At 48.6% G+C, this 17,294-nt stretch overlaps 1 protein-coding gene across 2 annotated transcripts in view; it reads right to left on the bottom strand.

Moving 5' to 3' along the window:
* Positions 1-17,294, bottom strand: part of DNAH2 (dynein axonemal heavy chain 2) — a 121,779-nt gene that overhangs the window by 54,718 nt on the left and 49,767 nt on the right. For both annotated transcript variants that reach the window (XM_057300344.2, XM_055101998.2), the window contains 17 exons: positions 14,899-15,099; positions 14,657-14,813; positions 13,528-13,702; positions 12,611-12,774; positions 11,028-11,189; positions 10,822-10,925; positions 8,678-8,834; positions 8,447-8,529; positions 8,153-8,333; positions 7,618-7,756; positions 4,115-4,332; positions 3,749-3,850; positions 2,952-3,077; positions 2,212-2,322; positions 1,467-1,655; positions 921-1,024; positions 632-821 (listed from right to left, as the gene is read on the bottom strand). In XM_057300344.2, the coding sequence (XP_057156327.2) occupies positions 632-821; positions 921-1,024; positions 1,467-1,655; positions 2,212-2,322; positions 2,952-3,077; positions 3,749-3,850; positions 4,115-4,332; positions 7,618-7,756; positions 8,153-8,333; positions 8,447-8,529; positions 8,678-8,834; positions 10,822-10,925; positions 11,028-11,189; positions 12,611-12,774; positions 13,528-13,702; positions 14,657-14,813; positions 14,899-15,099 (2,563 nt within the window). The remainder of the gene's footprint in view (positions 1-631; positions 822-920; positions 1,025-1,466; positions 1,656-2,211; positions 2,323-2,951; positions 3,078-3,748; positions 3,851-4,114; positions 4,333-7,617; positions 7,757-8,152; positions 8,334-8,446; positions 8,530-8,677; positions 8,835-10,821; positions 10,926-11,027; positions 11,190-12,610; positions 12,775-13,527; positions 13,703-14,656; positions 14,814-14,898; positions 15,100-17,294) is intronic.

Here is a 17,294-nt window from a genome sequence, read left to right as displayed (position 1 = left end):
AGCTTCTGGCCAGAACTTTCCATCAGATGGGGCCAATCTGGGGTGATGCTAGAAAAGGTGTGGGTTGGAAAGAGACTGGGGTAGGGAACTTGTGTGCACTGTCTACTCTGCTCCAGTTAACACACATTATTTTCTTTAATCCTTTATAATCTTCTGATTTTGCAAATAAGCTACATGAAGCTCAGGAAGGGGAAGGGACTTTCCTAGTTGTAAGACTTATACATGGCTGGGCGCAGTGGCTCACGCCTGTAATCCCAGCACTTTGGGAGGCCGAGACAGGTGGATCACCTAAGGTCAGGAGTTCGAGACCAGCCTGGCCAAGATGGTGAAACCCCGTCTCCACTAAAAATACAAAAATTCTCCGGGCTTGGTGTCACACACCTGTAATCCCAGCTACTCAGGAGGCTGAGGCAGGAGAATTGCTTGAACCCAGCAGGCAAAGGTTGCAGTGAGCCGAGATCATGCCACTGCACTCCAAAAAATAAATAAATAAATAAATAAATAAATAAGAATTACATGTGATGCAATGTCATGAAGCTACAAAGCACTGAACCAGATTTGGGTTTCAGTTTATTTTCTGGGACGAAAAGGTATTTAAGGGGCTTCTGGCACAGGGTGGCAGGATACTGACCTGGGCCAGACCTGAGTACATTCGGCCCATGGACTTGTAGTCCAGGCCCTCAGAGCAGTTGACCACAATGACATATATGCCCAGGGCCTTGCCCAGGTCCTTGACGGTCTCGGTCTTGCCCGTGCCTGCAGGGCCTTTGGGGGAGCCCCCTCGGTGCAGGTGCAATGCCGTGGTCAGTGTCATGTAACACCTGAGAATTGAGGACAGAACTAGAGTCAGACTCCTGGAAGCCTCTCTCATCTTCCGCTGCCCCCCACCCCAGCCACCTCATTCATCCCACATGGCAGACCTGTCCGTCAGGGGGGTGATGACAAGCCGGCCCGAGTTACCCAAGTACTCATAATTATACTGAAATTGCGTGTTGGTCTGGCGGATCATACAGTCATCAAGATCCTGGGGAAAACAGTGCAGAAAAAGAGAGAGGTGGGCTTGGAAGGAGAGTTAGAGCTGGGACAATGACTGAGAGTGGGGCTCAGAGTTGTCAGGGAGGCTGCAGTGAAGGGATCAGGGGTTCCCTTTTAGAGTTGAAAAGGGGAGCGGTTTATGGGCAAGATGGAAAATGGGTTTCATGTTGCACATCTACCCCAACCCAATGCAGCAGCTGCCTGGAGTGTTTCTGAGTCCTGTTCAAGTGACATTCATAGTGAGCCCTGACTGGGACAACTACTTGCCACTCCTGATTGTGGGGAGGAGATGGAAGGAAGAACCAGATTAGGGTACTGGGACAGGACTAAGGGTTGGCTTAGGATATCCTTGCATTTACAGAACATGGATGCAATAAAAGCATTAGGATCCATTTTACGGTAAGAGAGTGGGGAGTTGGCCCATCTGGCACCTTCTCCCAGTAGAACCGAAGTTGGCTGAGCCAGTCAAAGGAATTGACATCCATGAGGCCACTCTTGTAAAGCTTCTCCAACACATCTCGGGCATGAATTTCTATCGTCACCAGAGCCACAATTTTAAGCCGCATGATCTTGGTCAAGTTCCCCCTGATGGCTTCTGAATACTTATTCAGGATTGACACCTGTGGCATGAAGCAGCAGGGAAGAGAGCAGACAGAGCAATGCCACCAAAGCCTGATCACCCCTTGCCCCCACCCAGCACCGCTTCCAACCCAGTGCTGACCCCACCTGCTGTAACTCCTGGTAATTCTGCTCTACCACGGACTGCCCCCACTGGACTTCCATCATAAAGCACCCTCGCTCTGGCCCTTTTCCACCAGCTCACCTCTAATTCTGACTGCTGCCTCCCTGCAATTCTAGCTCCAGGCCTAGCCCATACTTGCAGAGCACCCACCTACTTTTTTCTTTTCTTTTCTTTTCTTTTTTTTTTTTTTTTTTTGAGACAGAGTCTTGTTCTGTCGCCCAGGCTGGAGTGCAGTGGTACGCTCTTAGCTCACTGCAGCCTCAACCTCCTGGGTGTGCCACCAGCTAATTTTTGTATTTTTTGGTAAAGAAGGGGTTTCACCATATTGCCCAGGCTGGTCTCGAACTCCTGGGCTCAAGCAAGTGGGCTCCTCCCACCTCTGCCTCCCAAAGTGCTGGGATTACAAGCACGAGCCAGTGCGCCCAGCCTCTCACCTGGTTCTTCTTCATGACCTTGAGGATTTTCTTGTCTGCCCGCTCCTTCGCTGTCAGCAGGCACTTGGTGACATCAGCCGTCCACTGGATCTGACTGGCAGTGATCACCACCTGGGGATGTGCAGAAGCCACGTCCCAAAGCCCTGTCCTTGGCTACCCACACAGCCCAGCTCCCAAGTCCCAGCTAATTCAAGAACCATGTGCCTCTCCCAACTGCACCCAATCTGCTCTGAAGGATGGGACATGGGCCTCAGGTCAGGAGCTAAGGGTCCAGCTTGGAGTGTACCAGAGCCACAGCCCAGAAAGGGGGGTAAGAAACCACACTGTGTGAGACTCAAGATTCTGTCTTTCCACTGGCCACCTCCTTTTAATTCCATCTTCTCGTTCCCTCATTTCTTCATTTCTTTCTTTTTTTCTCTTTTTTTAGACAGAGTCTTGCTTTGTCACCCAGGCTGGAGTGCAGTGGCACGATCTCGGCTCACTACAACCTTCACCTACTGGGTTCAAGCTATTCTTCTGCCTCGGCCTCCTGAGAAACTGGGATTACAGGTGCACACCACCACACCAGATAATTTTTTGTATTTTTAGTAGAGACGGGGTTTCACCATGTTGGCCAGGCTGGTCTTGAACTCCTAACATCAAGTGATCTGCCCACCTCGGCCTCCCAAAGTGCTGGGATTACAGGCGTGAGCCACCGTGCCCGGCCCCTTGTTCCCTCACTTCTGTTGACCCCAGCTCACCTGGCCAGCCCACTCCTTCACCCATTTGTCCCTCTTGTTGAGGAACTTCCTGAGGGCCAGGTGGCAGTTCCGGAGAAGGTCCCGCAGGGTCACCCTCATGGTCTGTTCCACATCGCCAAGCCAGGACTGGGGGGAGGTGGGAGAATAGGGCAGCTCAGCCTGAGGGGGCACGGCCAAGGTCCTCCACAGGGAAGGCACTTAGGAAGCAGCACTTCAGGGCTTTGTACCCAGAGAAAAGCGGGAATGGCCAACAGCTGGCTTGCGTTCCTGAGAGAAATGGAGGCTAGCAGGCAGATGATCTGACTTTCAGAAGGAAATTTCGGTTCAGAGCAGAGATGGTCATTGTCAGGAATGGCAGGTGAGAGGGCAAAGAGTGACTAACGGCCATTTAAAGAGGTCTTCTCTCCTCATGGAGCCAGGTGAACTTTCTTTTTTTTTTTTTTTTTTTTGTTTTGAGACGGAGTTTCACTCTTGTTCCCCAGGCTGGAGTACAATGGCGCAATCTCAGCTCACCACAACCTCCGCCTCCCAGGTTCAAGTGATTCTCCTGCCTCAGCCTCCCGAGTAGCTGGGATTACCAGCATGCGCCACCGCGTCCACCTAATTTTGTATTTTTAGCAGAAACGGGGTTTCTCCATGTTGGTCAGGCTGGTCTCAAACTCCCGACCTCAGGTGATCTGCCCACCTCAGCCTCCCAAAGTGCTGGGATTACAAGTGTGAGCCACTGCGCCCGACCCAGGTGAACTTTCTGTAGGAAGAAGAATCAGCTAGGTCCTCAGACCCTCACCACAACTCACCTCCACAGGCCCTTCTAAAAACACTGAGTGGAGGAAGTCAATGTACTCGCCGTCGCCCGAGAACATTCCCACAGCTTCCCATTTGCTGCTGGGCCCTCCAACCTGCAGAAAGCAGAAGCTACTCAGAGCCTGGCCTGCCCACCCTTGGTGTCCGCCTAGAAGTCCTGGGGCCTTTTGAGGATAATTACTGCTCCTCTCCCCTCCTCTCAATATTACCAATTCTAAGAAGTTCTATCCCCCTGAGAATTGAGAATCATTAATTAACATGGCCCTCCTTTTGGGAGGGCAGGGTCCCCTCCAAAGCCTTTCATACCCCAACACCCTCCCTTCGCCACCCAGCATCTCACTGTGGCCACTTCTACCGACCTTCTGGATTCTCAGCAACTTGATGTTGTCAAAGCATTTTTTGAGGTGCGGCTGCACAGCCTCTGGGTTTCGGGACTGGCCTAGAATCTCCAGCAGGTCATCATTGGACAAGAAGTAGAAGCGGGGGAAAATATGTCGCTTGGTCTCTAAATACATATCCAGAGATTTCTGAATATCTTCCAGGATTGTATTCATTTCTATCAATGTGTCCAGGAGGCCTGGGAAGAAGAGCAATGAATGACATTTGATTCATTTCCACTGCCCTGGGCGGATCTGGATGCCCCAACTCTGTGTTCTTTGCCAGCTCTTGAACAGTGGGGCACAGACTGCCATGAGGGTTTCTGGACGCAGAGAAGTATCCCCAGACCGTCTAACATGCTCAACCCATTCTCTCTGTTAATTCATTACAGTATTCATTATGCACTATTGTACATGTTACCGTTTATGCACTGATACATCATATATGATTTCATTAATACAGTAATTCCCCCTTATCCACAGTTTCACGTCCCATGGTTGCAACTACCTGCAGACAACTGTGGTCCGAAAATACTGAATGGAAAATTCCAGAAATAATCCCTAGGTTTTAATTGCACACTGTTCTGAGTAGTGTGATGCAATCTCTCACCATCCTGCTCTGTCCCCCAGGATGTGAATTATCCCTCTGTCCAGCATCTCCACGCTGCGGAGGTTCCCTGCCCGTGAGTCACTTAGTAGCCCTCTCGGTTATCAGATCGACTGTTGCGACATCACAGCAGTGCCTGTGTTCAAGTGACCCTTATGTCACTTAATAATGTAAGCAAAAGTGCAAGAGTAGTGATGCTGCCAATTCAGATACACCAAAGAGAAGCCGTAAAGTGCTTCCATAAACAGCTTCCTTCCTTTAAGTGAAAAGGTGAAAGTTCTCAACTGAGGTTGCTGAGATCTACAGTAAGAATGAATCTTCTGGCCTGGCACAGTGGCTCATGCTTGTAATCCCAATACTTTGGGAGGCTGAGGTGGGTGGATCACTTGAGGTCAGGAGTTCAAGACCAGCCTGGCCACCATGGTGAAATCCCATCTCTACTAAAAATACAAAAATTAGCCAGGCGTGGTGGCGGGTGCCTGTAATCCAAGCTACTCGGGAGGCTGAGGCAGGAGAATTGCTTAAACCCAGAAGGCAGAAGTTGCAGTGAGCCGAGATTGTGCCACCGCACTCCAGCCTGGGCGACAGAGCGAGACTCCGTCTCAAAAAAAAAAAAAAGAAGAAAAACAGAATATGAATCTTCTATCTGTGAAACTGTGACGAAGGAAAAAGAAATTCATGATAGTTTTGCTGTCATACCTCAAACTGCAAAAGTTACAGCCTCAGTGCGTAATAAGTGCTTAGTTAAGATGGAAAGAGCATTGAATTTATGGGAGGGAGACACGAACAGAAACATGTTCTGATTGATGGCAATTGGGTTCACTAATATCTGAGGTGTCAGGCATCTACTGGGGGGTCTTGGAACATATCCCCAGTGGGTGGGGGGGACACTGTATAACACACCCACCTAAGAACTTGGGGGTCCGTCTTCCTACATTTCCCATAGGCAAAAAAGAAAAGAAGGGCTGGGGGAAGAACTTGGGGATCCACTGGCCAACCCAAGAGCTTCTGAAAAGTAGAGATTACCCTCCACTTACACAATCTAGAAAGCTAAATCATTTTATTTAGATACATGGCATGTGCACACAGTGAAAGAAATCTGCAAGGACTGGGGTTGCCAATGTCCTTCATGTCATAGCAGAAACAGTCCCAGAGCAGGCGGCAGAAGACCCCCAATCAGATAGTAGTTCTTTCACTTACTGTCATGTCAATTCACCTCACTGAGTTTTGACCTCTTTGTGTACAAAATGGCAATAAAATCCATCTCAAAAACCAACATGAGGCTGGGCGTGGTGGCTCATGCCCATAATCCCAGCACTTTGGGAGGCCGAGGTGGGTGGATCACTTGAGGTCAGGAGTTCGAAACCAGCCTGACCAACATGGTGAAACACCGTCTCTACTAAAAAAATACAAACTTAGCTGAGTGTGGTGGCACACGCCTGTAGTCCCAGCTACTTGGGAGGCTGAGGCAGGAGAATTGCTTGAACCGGGAGGTGGAGGTTGTGGTGACCTTAGATCATTCCATTGCACTCCAGCCTGGGCAACGAGAGCAAAACTCCGTCTTAAAAAACAAACAAACAAACAAACAAACAAAAAACCAATGTGAGTAGTAATTGAAATGTATTCACATCAGTAGCTTCTCAATAATGTTAGTTTCCTCCCAGCCTACAGCCCCATACCTCAGGTCTTGATTGATTTTCCCCTTGTCTTCCCAGTTCCTAGCTTTCTGAAGAAAGGAGGGACACTAGTGAGTGTGAACTCAGAGGTGACCCTCATGCCTTCAAGCACAGGGTCTACAGGCTGTTGGATCCTTTGAGTCAAACCTGAGTGACCCCTGGAGATCACAGGCATGCTCAGTAGCCGTGGACAAGATGGATTTGTTCTGTGCATTCAACAAAGGGATCATTGTTTTTTTGGCTTTGCTTATAAATTGTTCCGGAATATAATTCTGTCAATTATTTCAAATAGTATCAGTTGTTGTCATTCAACTTTGCACACCATAACTTTTCATGTTTATCTTTTATCAGAATAATTAAAATTATTTTTATTGATGTGTATACTGAAGGCTCTTGGGAAAATGAAGCACTGTTAAGACTAGCCCTAGGTAAAATAAAGAGGTCCTCTGCACCCCCACCAGAATTCTTCTGCACAGGATGCCCATTCTAGGTGCCCGCTGTCAAACCTGACTCCCTGATTCTCTACCCCAGTCTCCCCCAGTCGACCAGGCCTCACTATGTGTTCATCTTGCCGTGTGTTCATCCCTTTCTTCCCCATACCCTACCCCATCCCATGGCTGAAGGCTAGTTAATCTGCTAAATGAAAGTCAACGTAGGCTGGGCTCAGTGTCCCACACCTGTAATCCCAGAACTTTGGGAGGCTGAGGGAGGTGAATCATCTGAGGTCAGGAGTTCGAGGCAGCCTGGCCAACTTGGTGAAACCCCATCTCTACTAAAAATAAAAAAATTAGCCAGAGGTAGTGGCACACGCTTGTATTCCCAGCTACTTGGGAGGCTGAAGCAGGAGAATCGTTTGAACCCGGGAGGCAGAGATTGCAGTGAGCCGAGATCGCACCACTGCACTCCAGCCTGGGCAACGTGCAAAACTCTGCCTCAAAAAAAAAATTTTTTTAAATAAATAAATAAACTCATCTGACTGATTCCATATCCCATGCTCTTAACCACTACATTATTATACTCCACTCAAATATTTGTTGAGTTTAATTTACAGAATTATGATCTAATGCTTAGAAGAGGTGATGGAGATGGGAAATGTTAGGAGAGCTGGGGGCATCAGTCTTTTTAATAAACGAAGCACGCAACCATGACCAAGCAGAGTGCCTGCTGAGGCTGTGTTAGGGCAGGAGCCCTGGAGCTCTGACCTGGGTGATGGGTGCTCCGGAGAGCATTGTTGTCCTTGTTCATCCTGTCCATGATGGCTTTCCAGTTGCTGTTGACCTGGTCAAATAAGGTCGATTCATTGGGCAGCTGCTTGCGGATGTCTTCTCCCAGGAAGATATTCTGAGGGGGCCAAAAGTTGGGGTGAGAGGCCACTTCTTACACACTCTCCACCCTCTGCTCCCTGTTCCCAGATTGTGGGTGACAGTTGGGTAGAAGATACAGAGTGCTAGAAGTCAAAGGCCAAGATGCCCAAGTTCTACAAGGAAAGTTGGAGGTAGGGGGCCAGCTACCTGGGTCTAAGAAGAAAAATGGAAGAAAAATCTGGGAAGAAGAACAAAAACTTGTTACGGAGGGAATCTAAGGTGAGAGGTAATAACTAAGAATCAGACAGCTGGGTCCTAGATGAAGAGTGACTTTAAAGGTAGGAGAATGAGGCTGATAACAGGGCAAAATCTAGGTCTTAAGAAAAAGGAGTAAGAGCAGGAAGCAGGAAGAGCTCAGGCGCTGAGTCCTGACCTCTAAGTACATCCACTGACGCTGCACTGTGAGAATCATCTCAATAACCTCCAAAATGAGGGAGAGGCAGCGTTCCCAGTGGTCCACATCCTTCTCAAAGGCCTTGACAAAGCGTGATGCCTTCATGGTAGACAGAGCTACCTGGTTATCTTCCAGTGCCTGGAATACTTCTTCTGTACCTCTGAGACACAAGGGGTCAAAATCATAGTTCATCCCCACCTGCCCAAACTTGGTCCCACTCTGCAGCCTGGGTCACACAGCCCTCCATTCTCCTAGAGCCCCAGCTCCCCTGACCTGAGCCGATGATGGCCTTTATCCTTGTAGGGTACTATGTCGAGCTGAGTCACATCCCAGGTCTTGGCAATGTTTTGTAAAGCCTGTGGAAAGAAATTGGGGGACACAGCAGTCAGGTGTCTCTTCACTAAGGGGAACAGGAGCTGAGAGGCACTATCAGATGATGAACAGCTGGAGCCTGTGCTCCAGGAGGCGCAGGAGGTGTGGGAGCATGGGAAGGGACTGTCGTACCACTTCTATAGCCAGCTCTTTAGTTGCTGAAGCAGAGATCTCCCCAATTTTCTCCACATGCTGATCCATCCCAAGCTCCACAATCTGCTCCAAGGTGAAGCTTTCAGATTCCTGATCAAACTCCCGCTGGATCTCATCCCGGACCTGGTCCCAGTGCCTGCAGCCAGGAACAGGAGGGTGTGAGGTCAGGAGAGTTACCATCACTCCCATTGCTGTCTCCCACTGGGACACTATGATTCTGCATAGTTATCAATTCGTGATTCAACTCATTTTGCTAAACAGGCTCGAAGATGCAATCTTAGGCACCACGGGGAATACAAAGATTGAGGTGAAACCCTCCAGAAGTGGATTCTCTGGAGAGGAAGTTAAGGCAGGTGTGCCCACAAAACACACAATGAATCACCGCAGGTTTACTCTAGAACTGTACTGAGTAAAGGCCTTACATGAAACATCTCATATCATTCTCACGGCTACTCTATAAATTAGGAATTATTATTATTCCATTTACAGATGAGAAAACTGAGGCTTAGAGAGGTTAAATAATGTAAGCAAATAAAGTGGTTAGGTTATACATAACCGTATAACACTTAATGGTTTGGCATTGCCAAAAACGTTATACTGGAAGAAAGACAAAGAAGTAAAATTATTTTCTCTTAAATGGATAGATCATGATTGAAACATCATTTATAAAAATTACTTTATTTTTATAAATCTATCCCCAATGGTTTGAGATACATCCTCTACCATATAATAAATTCCAGATGAATTAAAAGAGTTAAACCTGAGAAACACAAAGCATTAGAGGAAAGAATGAAGAGGATGTATTTGTAACTTTGAGATAGGAAAGGTCTTCCTAAACAAGGCACAAAGGCAAAAACCATACAGAAAGAAAGTTATACTTCTGGCTACCTCAAAATAAAATCTTTTGTATAACAAAAGACATAAGGCGGGACGGGCACGGTGGCTCATGCCTGTAATCCCAGCACTTTGGGAGGCCAAGGCGGGCGGATCACTTGAGGCCAGGAGTTCAAGACCATCTTGGGCAACATGGCAAAACCCCATCTCTACTAAAAATACAAAAATTAGCAGAGCATGGTGGCAGGTGCCTGTAATCCCAGCTACTTGGGAGGCTGAGGCACAAGAATTGCTTGAACCCGTGAGGTGAAGGTTACAGTGAGCCGAGATCACAGCACTGCACCCCAGCCTGGGCAACAGAGTGAGACTTTGTCTCCCCCACAAAAAAAGGAAAAAAAAAGACATAAGACTTAGTCATGATAGACAACTCCCTTTCAGAGAGAGGGAGGCCCCAGGGCAGGGGTCAGAGAACAAGAAGTCAGCAAGGCTGGATGACCCGAGACAGTGCAAGAAGCAGAGGACAGTGGCAGGCTTGGTGTCTGCGCCACATGTTCGCTGAGCACTATTTGCAATAGCTAAGATGTGGAATCACCCTAAGTGTCCATCAAGCGATGAATGGAGGATGAAAATGTGGTGTATATATACAATGAAATACTCTTCAGCCTCAGGAAAGAAGAAAATCCTGTCATTTGCAACAACATGGAAGAACCTGGAGGACATTACGCTAAGTGAAATAAGCCAGGCGAAGAAAGACAAACACCGCATGATCGCACTCATATGTCATATGTAAAGTCTGAACAGGTTGAACTCACAGAAGCAGCGTCGATTGCTGGTTACCAGGGGCTGGGGGTGGTAGGTGGAAAGTTGGGGAGGTGTTGGTCAAAGGACACAAAATTTCAGTTAGACAAGAGGGATGATCTCCTGTACATCATGGCAACAATGGTTAATAACACTCTATTGTATACTTGAAAATCACTGAGAGTAGCTTTTCAGTATTCTCACTACAAAAAATAGGTATGTGAGGTAATGCATATGATAATTAGCTCAATTTAGCCATTCTACAATGTGTACATATTTCAAAACATTATGCTGTACACCATAAGTGTATGCAATTTTCATGCGTCCATCAAAATTAAATGTTAAAAAGAGGAAAGAGAAAAAGACATACATTTGTGGACAGAGGGGAAGAGAGGGCTGTGAACACTGCGGAGAGGAGAATGGGAGGGACCAAGTGGTGGCGCAGGCCAGCGGGGCAGAGTGGACACCCCGGAGCAGAGGAGCAGCCTCACCTCTCTCTAAGGGCAGGGTTCCGCAGGTCTGAGATGAGAGGCATGGTCCTCTTGAACTGCTCTATTTTTGAGCGAGTGGTTTCAATAATTTCCCAGTTTCGGTCCTGAGCAAAAGTTGGGGGCATGAGAAGACCCGACGACCTCCCTGGGAACAGACCCGGATCCTCCACCAGCTTCTCTTCCGCCTCCCCGCCGTTTCTCCCCACCTTATACTCTTTGGCTAATCTTGTGAGGCGACGAAACAGCCCGTGGGCCATGGTCTCCATGGTTTCCGTCTGCAGGATCAGGAACCGGCCAGTCTTCCACTCATTCCAGTTCTCCTCCCAGTCTCGTGCGATCTCCCAGATTTGCTGGAGGGCATCGAGCTCCTACAGGGCAGAAAGGCGCGTTGCATGAAGTGGCACCTGCCCTCTTCCTCCCTGACGGACGCCCAGGCCCTTCGCTGCTCTCGCTCTGTGAAGCTTCCCCTCTAGATAATACAGCGGCCTCCTCAGTCCACATATTTTTCTCCACTCTGTTGCCTTAAGAGCTTATCAAGGAACAAGCACATGAAAAAATCCTCAATGTCATGAGTCATTAGGGAAATGCAAATCAAAACCTCAGTAGGACGCCACTTCACACCCGCTAGGATGGCTAGAACCAAAAAAAAAAAAAAAAAAAAAAAGGTAAATAAGTGTTGGCACGGAGATATGGAGAAATAGGGAGACTTGTACACTGCTAGTGGGAATGTGAAACGGTGCAGCTGCTGTGGAAAATGGCTTGGCAGCTCCTCAAAAAGTTAAACATAGAGTTTCCATATGATCTAGCAATTCCACCCCTAGGCTTACACTCACAAGAATAGGGAACAGGTGTTCAGACAAATACAAGTACACGCGTGTTCATGGCAGCACTACTCCCTTTAGCTAAAAGGTGGAAACAACCCAAATGTCCATCAACTGGTGAATGGTAAACAAAATGTGGTAAACTCATGCGATATTCAAATATGAATATTCAGCCATTTAAAAAAGTACTGATCCATGCCACACCATGGATGAACCTTGAAGACATTATGCTAAGTGAAAGAAGCCAGATTAAAAAGGCCACGTATTATCATACAAATGGTTCCATTTGTATGAAGTGTCCAGAATAGGGGAATCATACACGTGGAAAATAGGCTCATAACAGACTGGGGCGGGGGACGGGGGACTGGGGCGGGGGACGGGGGATGCACGTGACTGCTAATGGGCAGAGTTTCCTTTAGGGTAATAAAAATGTTTGAGAATTAGATAGATGTGGTGTGAATTACTAAACGTCACGAATTGTTTACTTCAAAATGGTTAATTTTGGCAGGGCGTGGTGGCTCACACCTGTAATCCCAGCACTTTGGGAGGTCGAGCCAGGTGGATCACCTGAGGTCAGGAGTTCGAGACCAGCCTGGACAATATGGTGAAACCCCATCTGTATACTAAAAATATAAAAATTAGCCATGCATAGTGGTGGATACTTGTAATCCCAGCTACTTGGGAGTCTGAGGCATGAGAATCGCTTGAACCCGGGAGGCAGAGGTTACAGTGAACCGAGATTGTGCCACTGCACTCCAGCCTGGGTGAGAGAGCAAGACTCTATCTCAAAAAAAAAAAAAAAAAAGGATTAATTTTGTTATATGAATTTTACCTCAACTGAAACAAACAAACAAAAGCTCCTTGTGAGCTCCTCTCCCTTCCCACTGCCTTTGTGGGCGCTAAGGACCCATTCTCCTGTCCCTGCTCCTTATAGACGGTGACCACAGGGTCCTTGCTCAGCACACCACCTTCTCCAGGTTCTGAAGGTCCTTGGAGGGTGGCTGCTCGATCTTGAAGATGCCCAGGTTGGCTCGGAGACTATTTTCCTCTTCCCTCATGGCCATCACCATGGCCCGCACTTGTGTAATCTGGTCTAAGGCAGACATGTATCCCACGTTGCTGGTGAAATGGCCTGTGGAGGATTCAGGATGAAGCTCAGCTTCCCGCTCATGTCTGGCAAGGACAGCCATGGCTCTCCTATCTCTTTGTGGGCAAATCTCACCTCTCTCCTCACGTGAGAGAGGGAAGGGAAGGAGAGTAAGAGGGAACGCGTTGAAAGAATAACGGTTAATCTTAGCAAAAACTCCTAAATGTGGCTTGAGAGTCAGGAACAGATGGAATATGGAAGTCGGGATAAGAAAAGTAGAAATGCGGGCCGGGCGCGGTGGCTCACACCTGTAATTCCAGTACTTTGGGAGGCCGAGGCAGGCAGATCACAAGGTCAAGAGATCAAGACCATCCTCGCCAACATGGTAAAACCCTGTCTGTACTAAAAATACAAAAATTAGCCGGGTGTGGTGGCATGTGCCTGTAGTCCCAGCTACTCGGGGAGGCTGAGGCAGGAGAATCGCTTGAACCTGGGAGGCGGAGGTTGCAGTGAGCTGAGATCGAGCCACTGCACTCCAGCCTGGTGACAGAGCGAGATTCCATCTCAAAAAAAAAAAAGAAAAAAGAAAAGTAGAAATGCTGTGAGCTGCGCCGCTGTCTACCCAAAACGAGAGCCACTGAGTGTCCTCCTCCTTTGCTCCTGAGTGGAGGCTCTTCCCCCACCCCAGCACCGACCCTCCTCCTCCCCTCCCAGTTCTCGCCTTCCCAGGACCTGGGCTTGGAAGGCGGGGTCTCTAAACAAAGGCTAAAGAAGCGGGAGAGGTGGATCAAGGAGTACCTTTGAATTCGAAATCTTCCAGAAGCATATGTGCTTTCTTCTTGAAGTCATCTGCCAAGTGGATCAGGCCTGTCTTGAATTTCTCCTTGTGTTTCTTCAGCATTTGCTTACTGTCCAGCAGAGTTTGTTGGAAGACAACCCACTCCCCGTTGAGACTGTCCAGCATCTCCAGGACCTGGGGGAGTCAGAGAGTGGAGGATGACCAGGAGCAGGAGGTCTGCCCTCTCATGAAAGTTTTTAAGGACTCTTTTCTGATCCTCCAGACCAGAGTCTGGGGACGAGTTTTGCACATGTGACAAGGCCTAAAAAAATCAAGGTGTGAGTTTGCCAGGCCTAAAAGAAACCCTGGCCGGGTGTGGTGGCTCACGCCTGTGATCCCAGCACTTTGGGAGGCCAAGGTGGGAGGATCACTTGAGGTGCCTGTAGTCCCAGCTACTCAGGAGGCTGAGGTGGGAGGATCGCTTGAGCCCAGGAAGTTGAGGCTGCAGTGAGCCATGATTGCACCACTGCACTCCAGCCTGGGTAATGGATGGAGGCCCTGTCTCAAAAAAAAAAAAAAAAAAAAAATCCAAAAGCTGTCTATCTGAGAATGAGGCCAAAACCAAAAAAAAAAAAAAAAAGTAAATACAGTAAGTAAATCCAGCTGGGTGCGGTGGCTCACACCTGTAATCCCAGCACTTTGGGAGGCCGAGGTCAGCAGATTGCTTGAGTTCAGGAGTTTAAGACCAGCTTGGGCAACAAAATGAGACCCCCATCCCTACAAAAAATACAAAAATCAGCCAGGCGTGGTGGCATGTGCCTGTGTTCCCAGCTACTTGGGAGGCTGAAGTAGGAGAATCACTTGAGCCTGGGAGGCAGAGGTTGCAGTAGGCTGAGATCGTGCCACTGCACTCCAGCCTGGGTGACAGAGCCAGACTCTGTTTAAAAAAAAAAAAAAGAAGAAGAAGAAGAGGAAAAGAAAAGAAATCCAGAAGCTAAGTAAAGGTATCATTTGAGCTAGCTTTGGCTTTCAAATCTAGAGTCTCCTCCCCCTGTCACTTCTCTACTCTCCCCGAGGACAGCCAAGGGCCTCCCCCGCAATCTGCTGCTGATACGGGTCCCAGGTAAACCAAACACCACAGGAACTCACACTGTCCTCGACTGGCACCTCGTACTTTTCAAGAATGGCAAATTGCTCGTGTATGGGAGGGATCTGAGTCTCCACGTTGGCCAAGTCGTGCTTCAGGGCATCCACGAGCTGCAAGCTGACCCCCAGTTCCTCCAGCGTCTGCGGAGGGCGGCTGATTCTGAAGGCGGGCAAAGGGAGTGCTAGTGAGTGAAAGGCCCAGTGCCTGCCCCTGACCCCTTCCTGTGGGGCGCCCCAGCCCGCACTTCTCTGCGTTCTCCTTCAGGTAGGTGTGCAGCTCCAGGAGGCGCCCAGCAGCCATCTCCCTGAGCAGAGTCGCGAACTTGTTCTGCCATTCATTGCAGTGCTGCACCAGGGAGAACTTGAGGTGCGAACAGTCCAGCAGCACAAACTGGATGTTGGTGACTGTCTCCTCCTTCTGCACGTTATTAGCAACTTCCGTGTAGCTGCAAGAGCCCCAGATCCCAGATAGGATGTTGTTTTCTTTGCAGACATACCCTCTGTCCCCACACAGGCTGCAGGTCTCATTTCCTTCCACCCAAACCTGGGCAGCAGTTCTAGAGTATTCTTCTACTCCCAGGCATCTCTCATTCCAATCTGCCCCAGCCATGCAGCTGTGACTGACTGTCATTCTCCCAGTCACTGGCTGTAAGATAGCAGTCAAACTTCTTATTCTGGCATTCAAAGCTCTAGAGTGAGGCAGGGTGCGATGGCTCACGCCTGTAATCCCAGCACTTTGGGAGGCCGAGGCAGGTGAATCACGAGGTCAGGAGTTCAAGACCAGCCTAGCCAACATGGTGAAACCTTATCTCTACTAAAAATACAAAAATTGGCCAGGCACAGTGGCTCACGCCTGTAATCCTAGCACTTTGGGAGGCCGAGGCCGGCAGATCACGAGGTCAGGAGATCGAGACCACGGTGAAACCCCATCTCTACTAAAAATACAAAAAATTAGCCAAGTGCGGTGGCAGGCGCCTGTAGTCCCAGCTACTTGGGAGGCTGAGGCAGGAGAATGGCTTGAAACTGGGAGGCGGAGCTTGCAGTAAGCCGAGATCACGCCACTGCACTCCAGCCTGGGCGACAGAGCAAGACTCCATCTCAAAAAGAATAAATAAATAAATAAATATACAAAAATTAGCTGGGTGTGGTGGCGAGCACCTGTAATCCCAGCTACTGGGGAGGCTGAGGCAGAAGAATCACTTGAACCCGGGAGGCGGAGGCTGCAGTGAGCCAAGATGGCACCACTGCACTCCAGCCTGGGTGACAGGGTGAGACTCTGTCTCAATAAAAAAAAAAAGCTTTAGAGTGGCACAGATCTGGGTTGAGTTTGCCCTGTGCTGCTTCCTAGTTCTATGACCTCAGGTGGTTTTTTTTTTTTTTTTAACTGTTTGAGCCTCGGTTTCCTCATCTGTAATACAGTGACAGTAACAGAGCCTGCCTCACAAGGTGGTTGGGAGAATTCACTTGGCTGCTACAGCGCCCCTTTGCGTTCTTCCTTTCCTGTGCCTATGTTGCCGATCTCACTCTGTGGGGTGAACGTGCTCATGGACTCACATCTTTATGCCTTTGCTCATGCTATTTCCTCCACATGGAATGCCTTCCCCACTGCCCATCTCTGCCTGTTGAAATCCTACGCAAAGTCGGCCGGGCTTGGTGGCTCAGGCCCGTAATCCCAGCACTTTGGGAGGCCAAGGCAGGTGGATCATGAGGTCAGGAGATTGAGACCATCCTGGCTAACACGATGAAACCCCATCTCTACTAAAAATACAAAAATTAGCTGGGCGTGGTGGCGGGCACCTGTAGTCCCAGCTACTCGGGAGGCTGAGGCAGGAGAATGGCGTGAACCCGGGAGGCGGAGCTTGTGGTGAGCAGAGATGGTGCCACTGCACTCCAGCATGGGCGACAGAGTGAGACTCCGTCTCAAAAAAAAAAAAAAAAGAAATCCTACGCAAAGTCCCTTCCTCCAGGAAGCCTTCCCTAAAATCCCCAGCTGGAAATCCTCTGTCCTTCCACTGAACTGCCCTGGCGCGTGATATCCCTTCATCACAGTATTTACCACAGTGCAGCTGTGTAATAACACAGTACACGAGCACAGGGCTTCAGCCTACAAAGTGCTTTCATGTATCTTTAATCATTTCACAAGGTTCCAAGGTAGGTAGTGTAATATCTGTTTCATAGAAAACTGAGGCCCAGAGAATATAGAAAACCTGCCTAAAGTCACACAGCTACTAAGTGGCACAGCTGCGATTCCAAGTCTTCTCGTGACACCATGGCCACCACTCTTTCAGCGATACTTTTATCTTCCTTACTACTCTAGAGCCCTCAGGAGGAAAGAACTTGCTCATTTCTTTTTTTTTTTTTTCTTAACTCCTCATGGCCCATACAATGAATGTTTATGGAATGAATGTTTACAGAATGAATGAATGAATGACCAGAGGCCCATAAAAAGATGTGAGTTAAGATCAGAAATTAAGATCTTCTTCTAGGCCAGGCATAGTGGCTTACGCCTGTAATCCCAGCACTGAGGGAGGCTAAGGTGGGTGGATGACTTGAGGTCAGGAGTTTGAGACCAGCCTGGCCAACATGGTGAAACCCTGTCTCTACTAAAAATACAAAAATTAGCCAGGCGTGGTGGTGAATG

This window comes from Pan paniscus, chromosome 19 (genome assembly GCF_029289425.2).
Source record: "Pan paniscus chromosome 19, NHGRI_mPanPan1-v2.0_pri, whole genome shotgun sequence".
NCBI lineage: Eukaryota > Metazoa > Chordata > Mammalia > Primates > Hominidae > Pan > Pan paniscus.
This window is presented reverse-complemented; position numbering and strand designations above follow the sequence as displayed.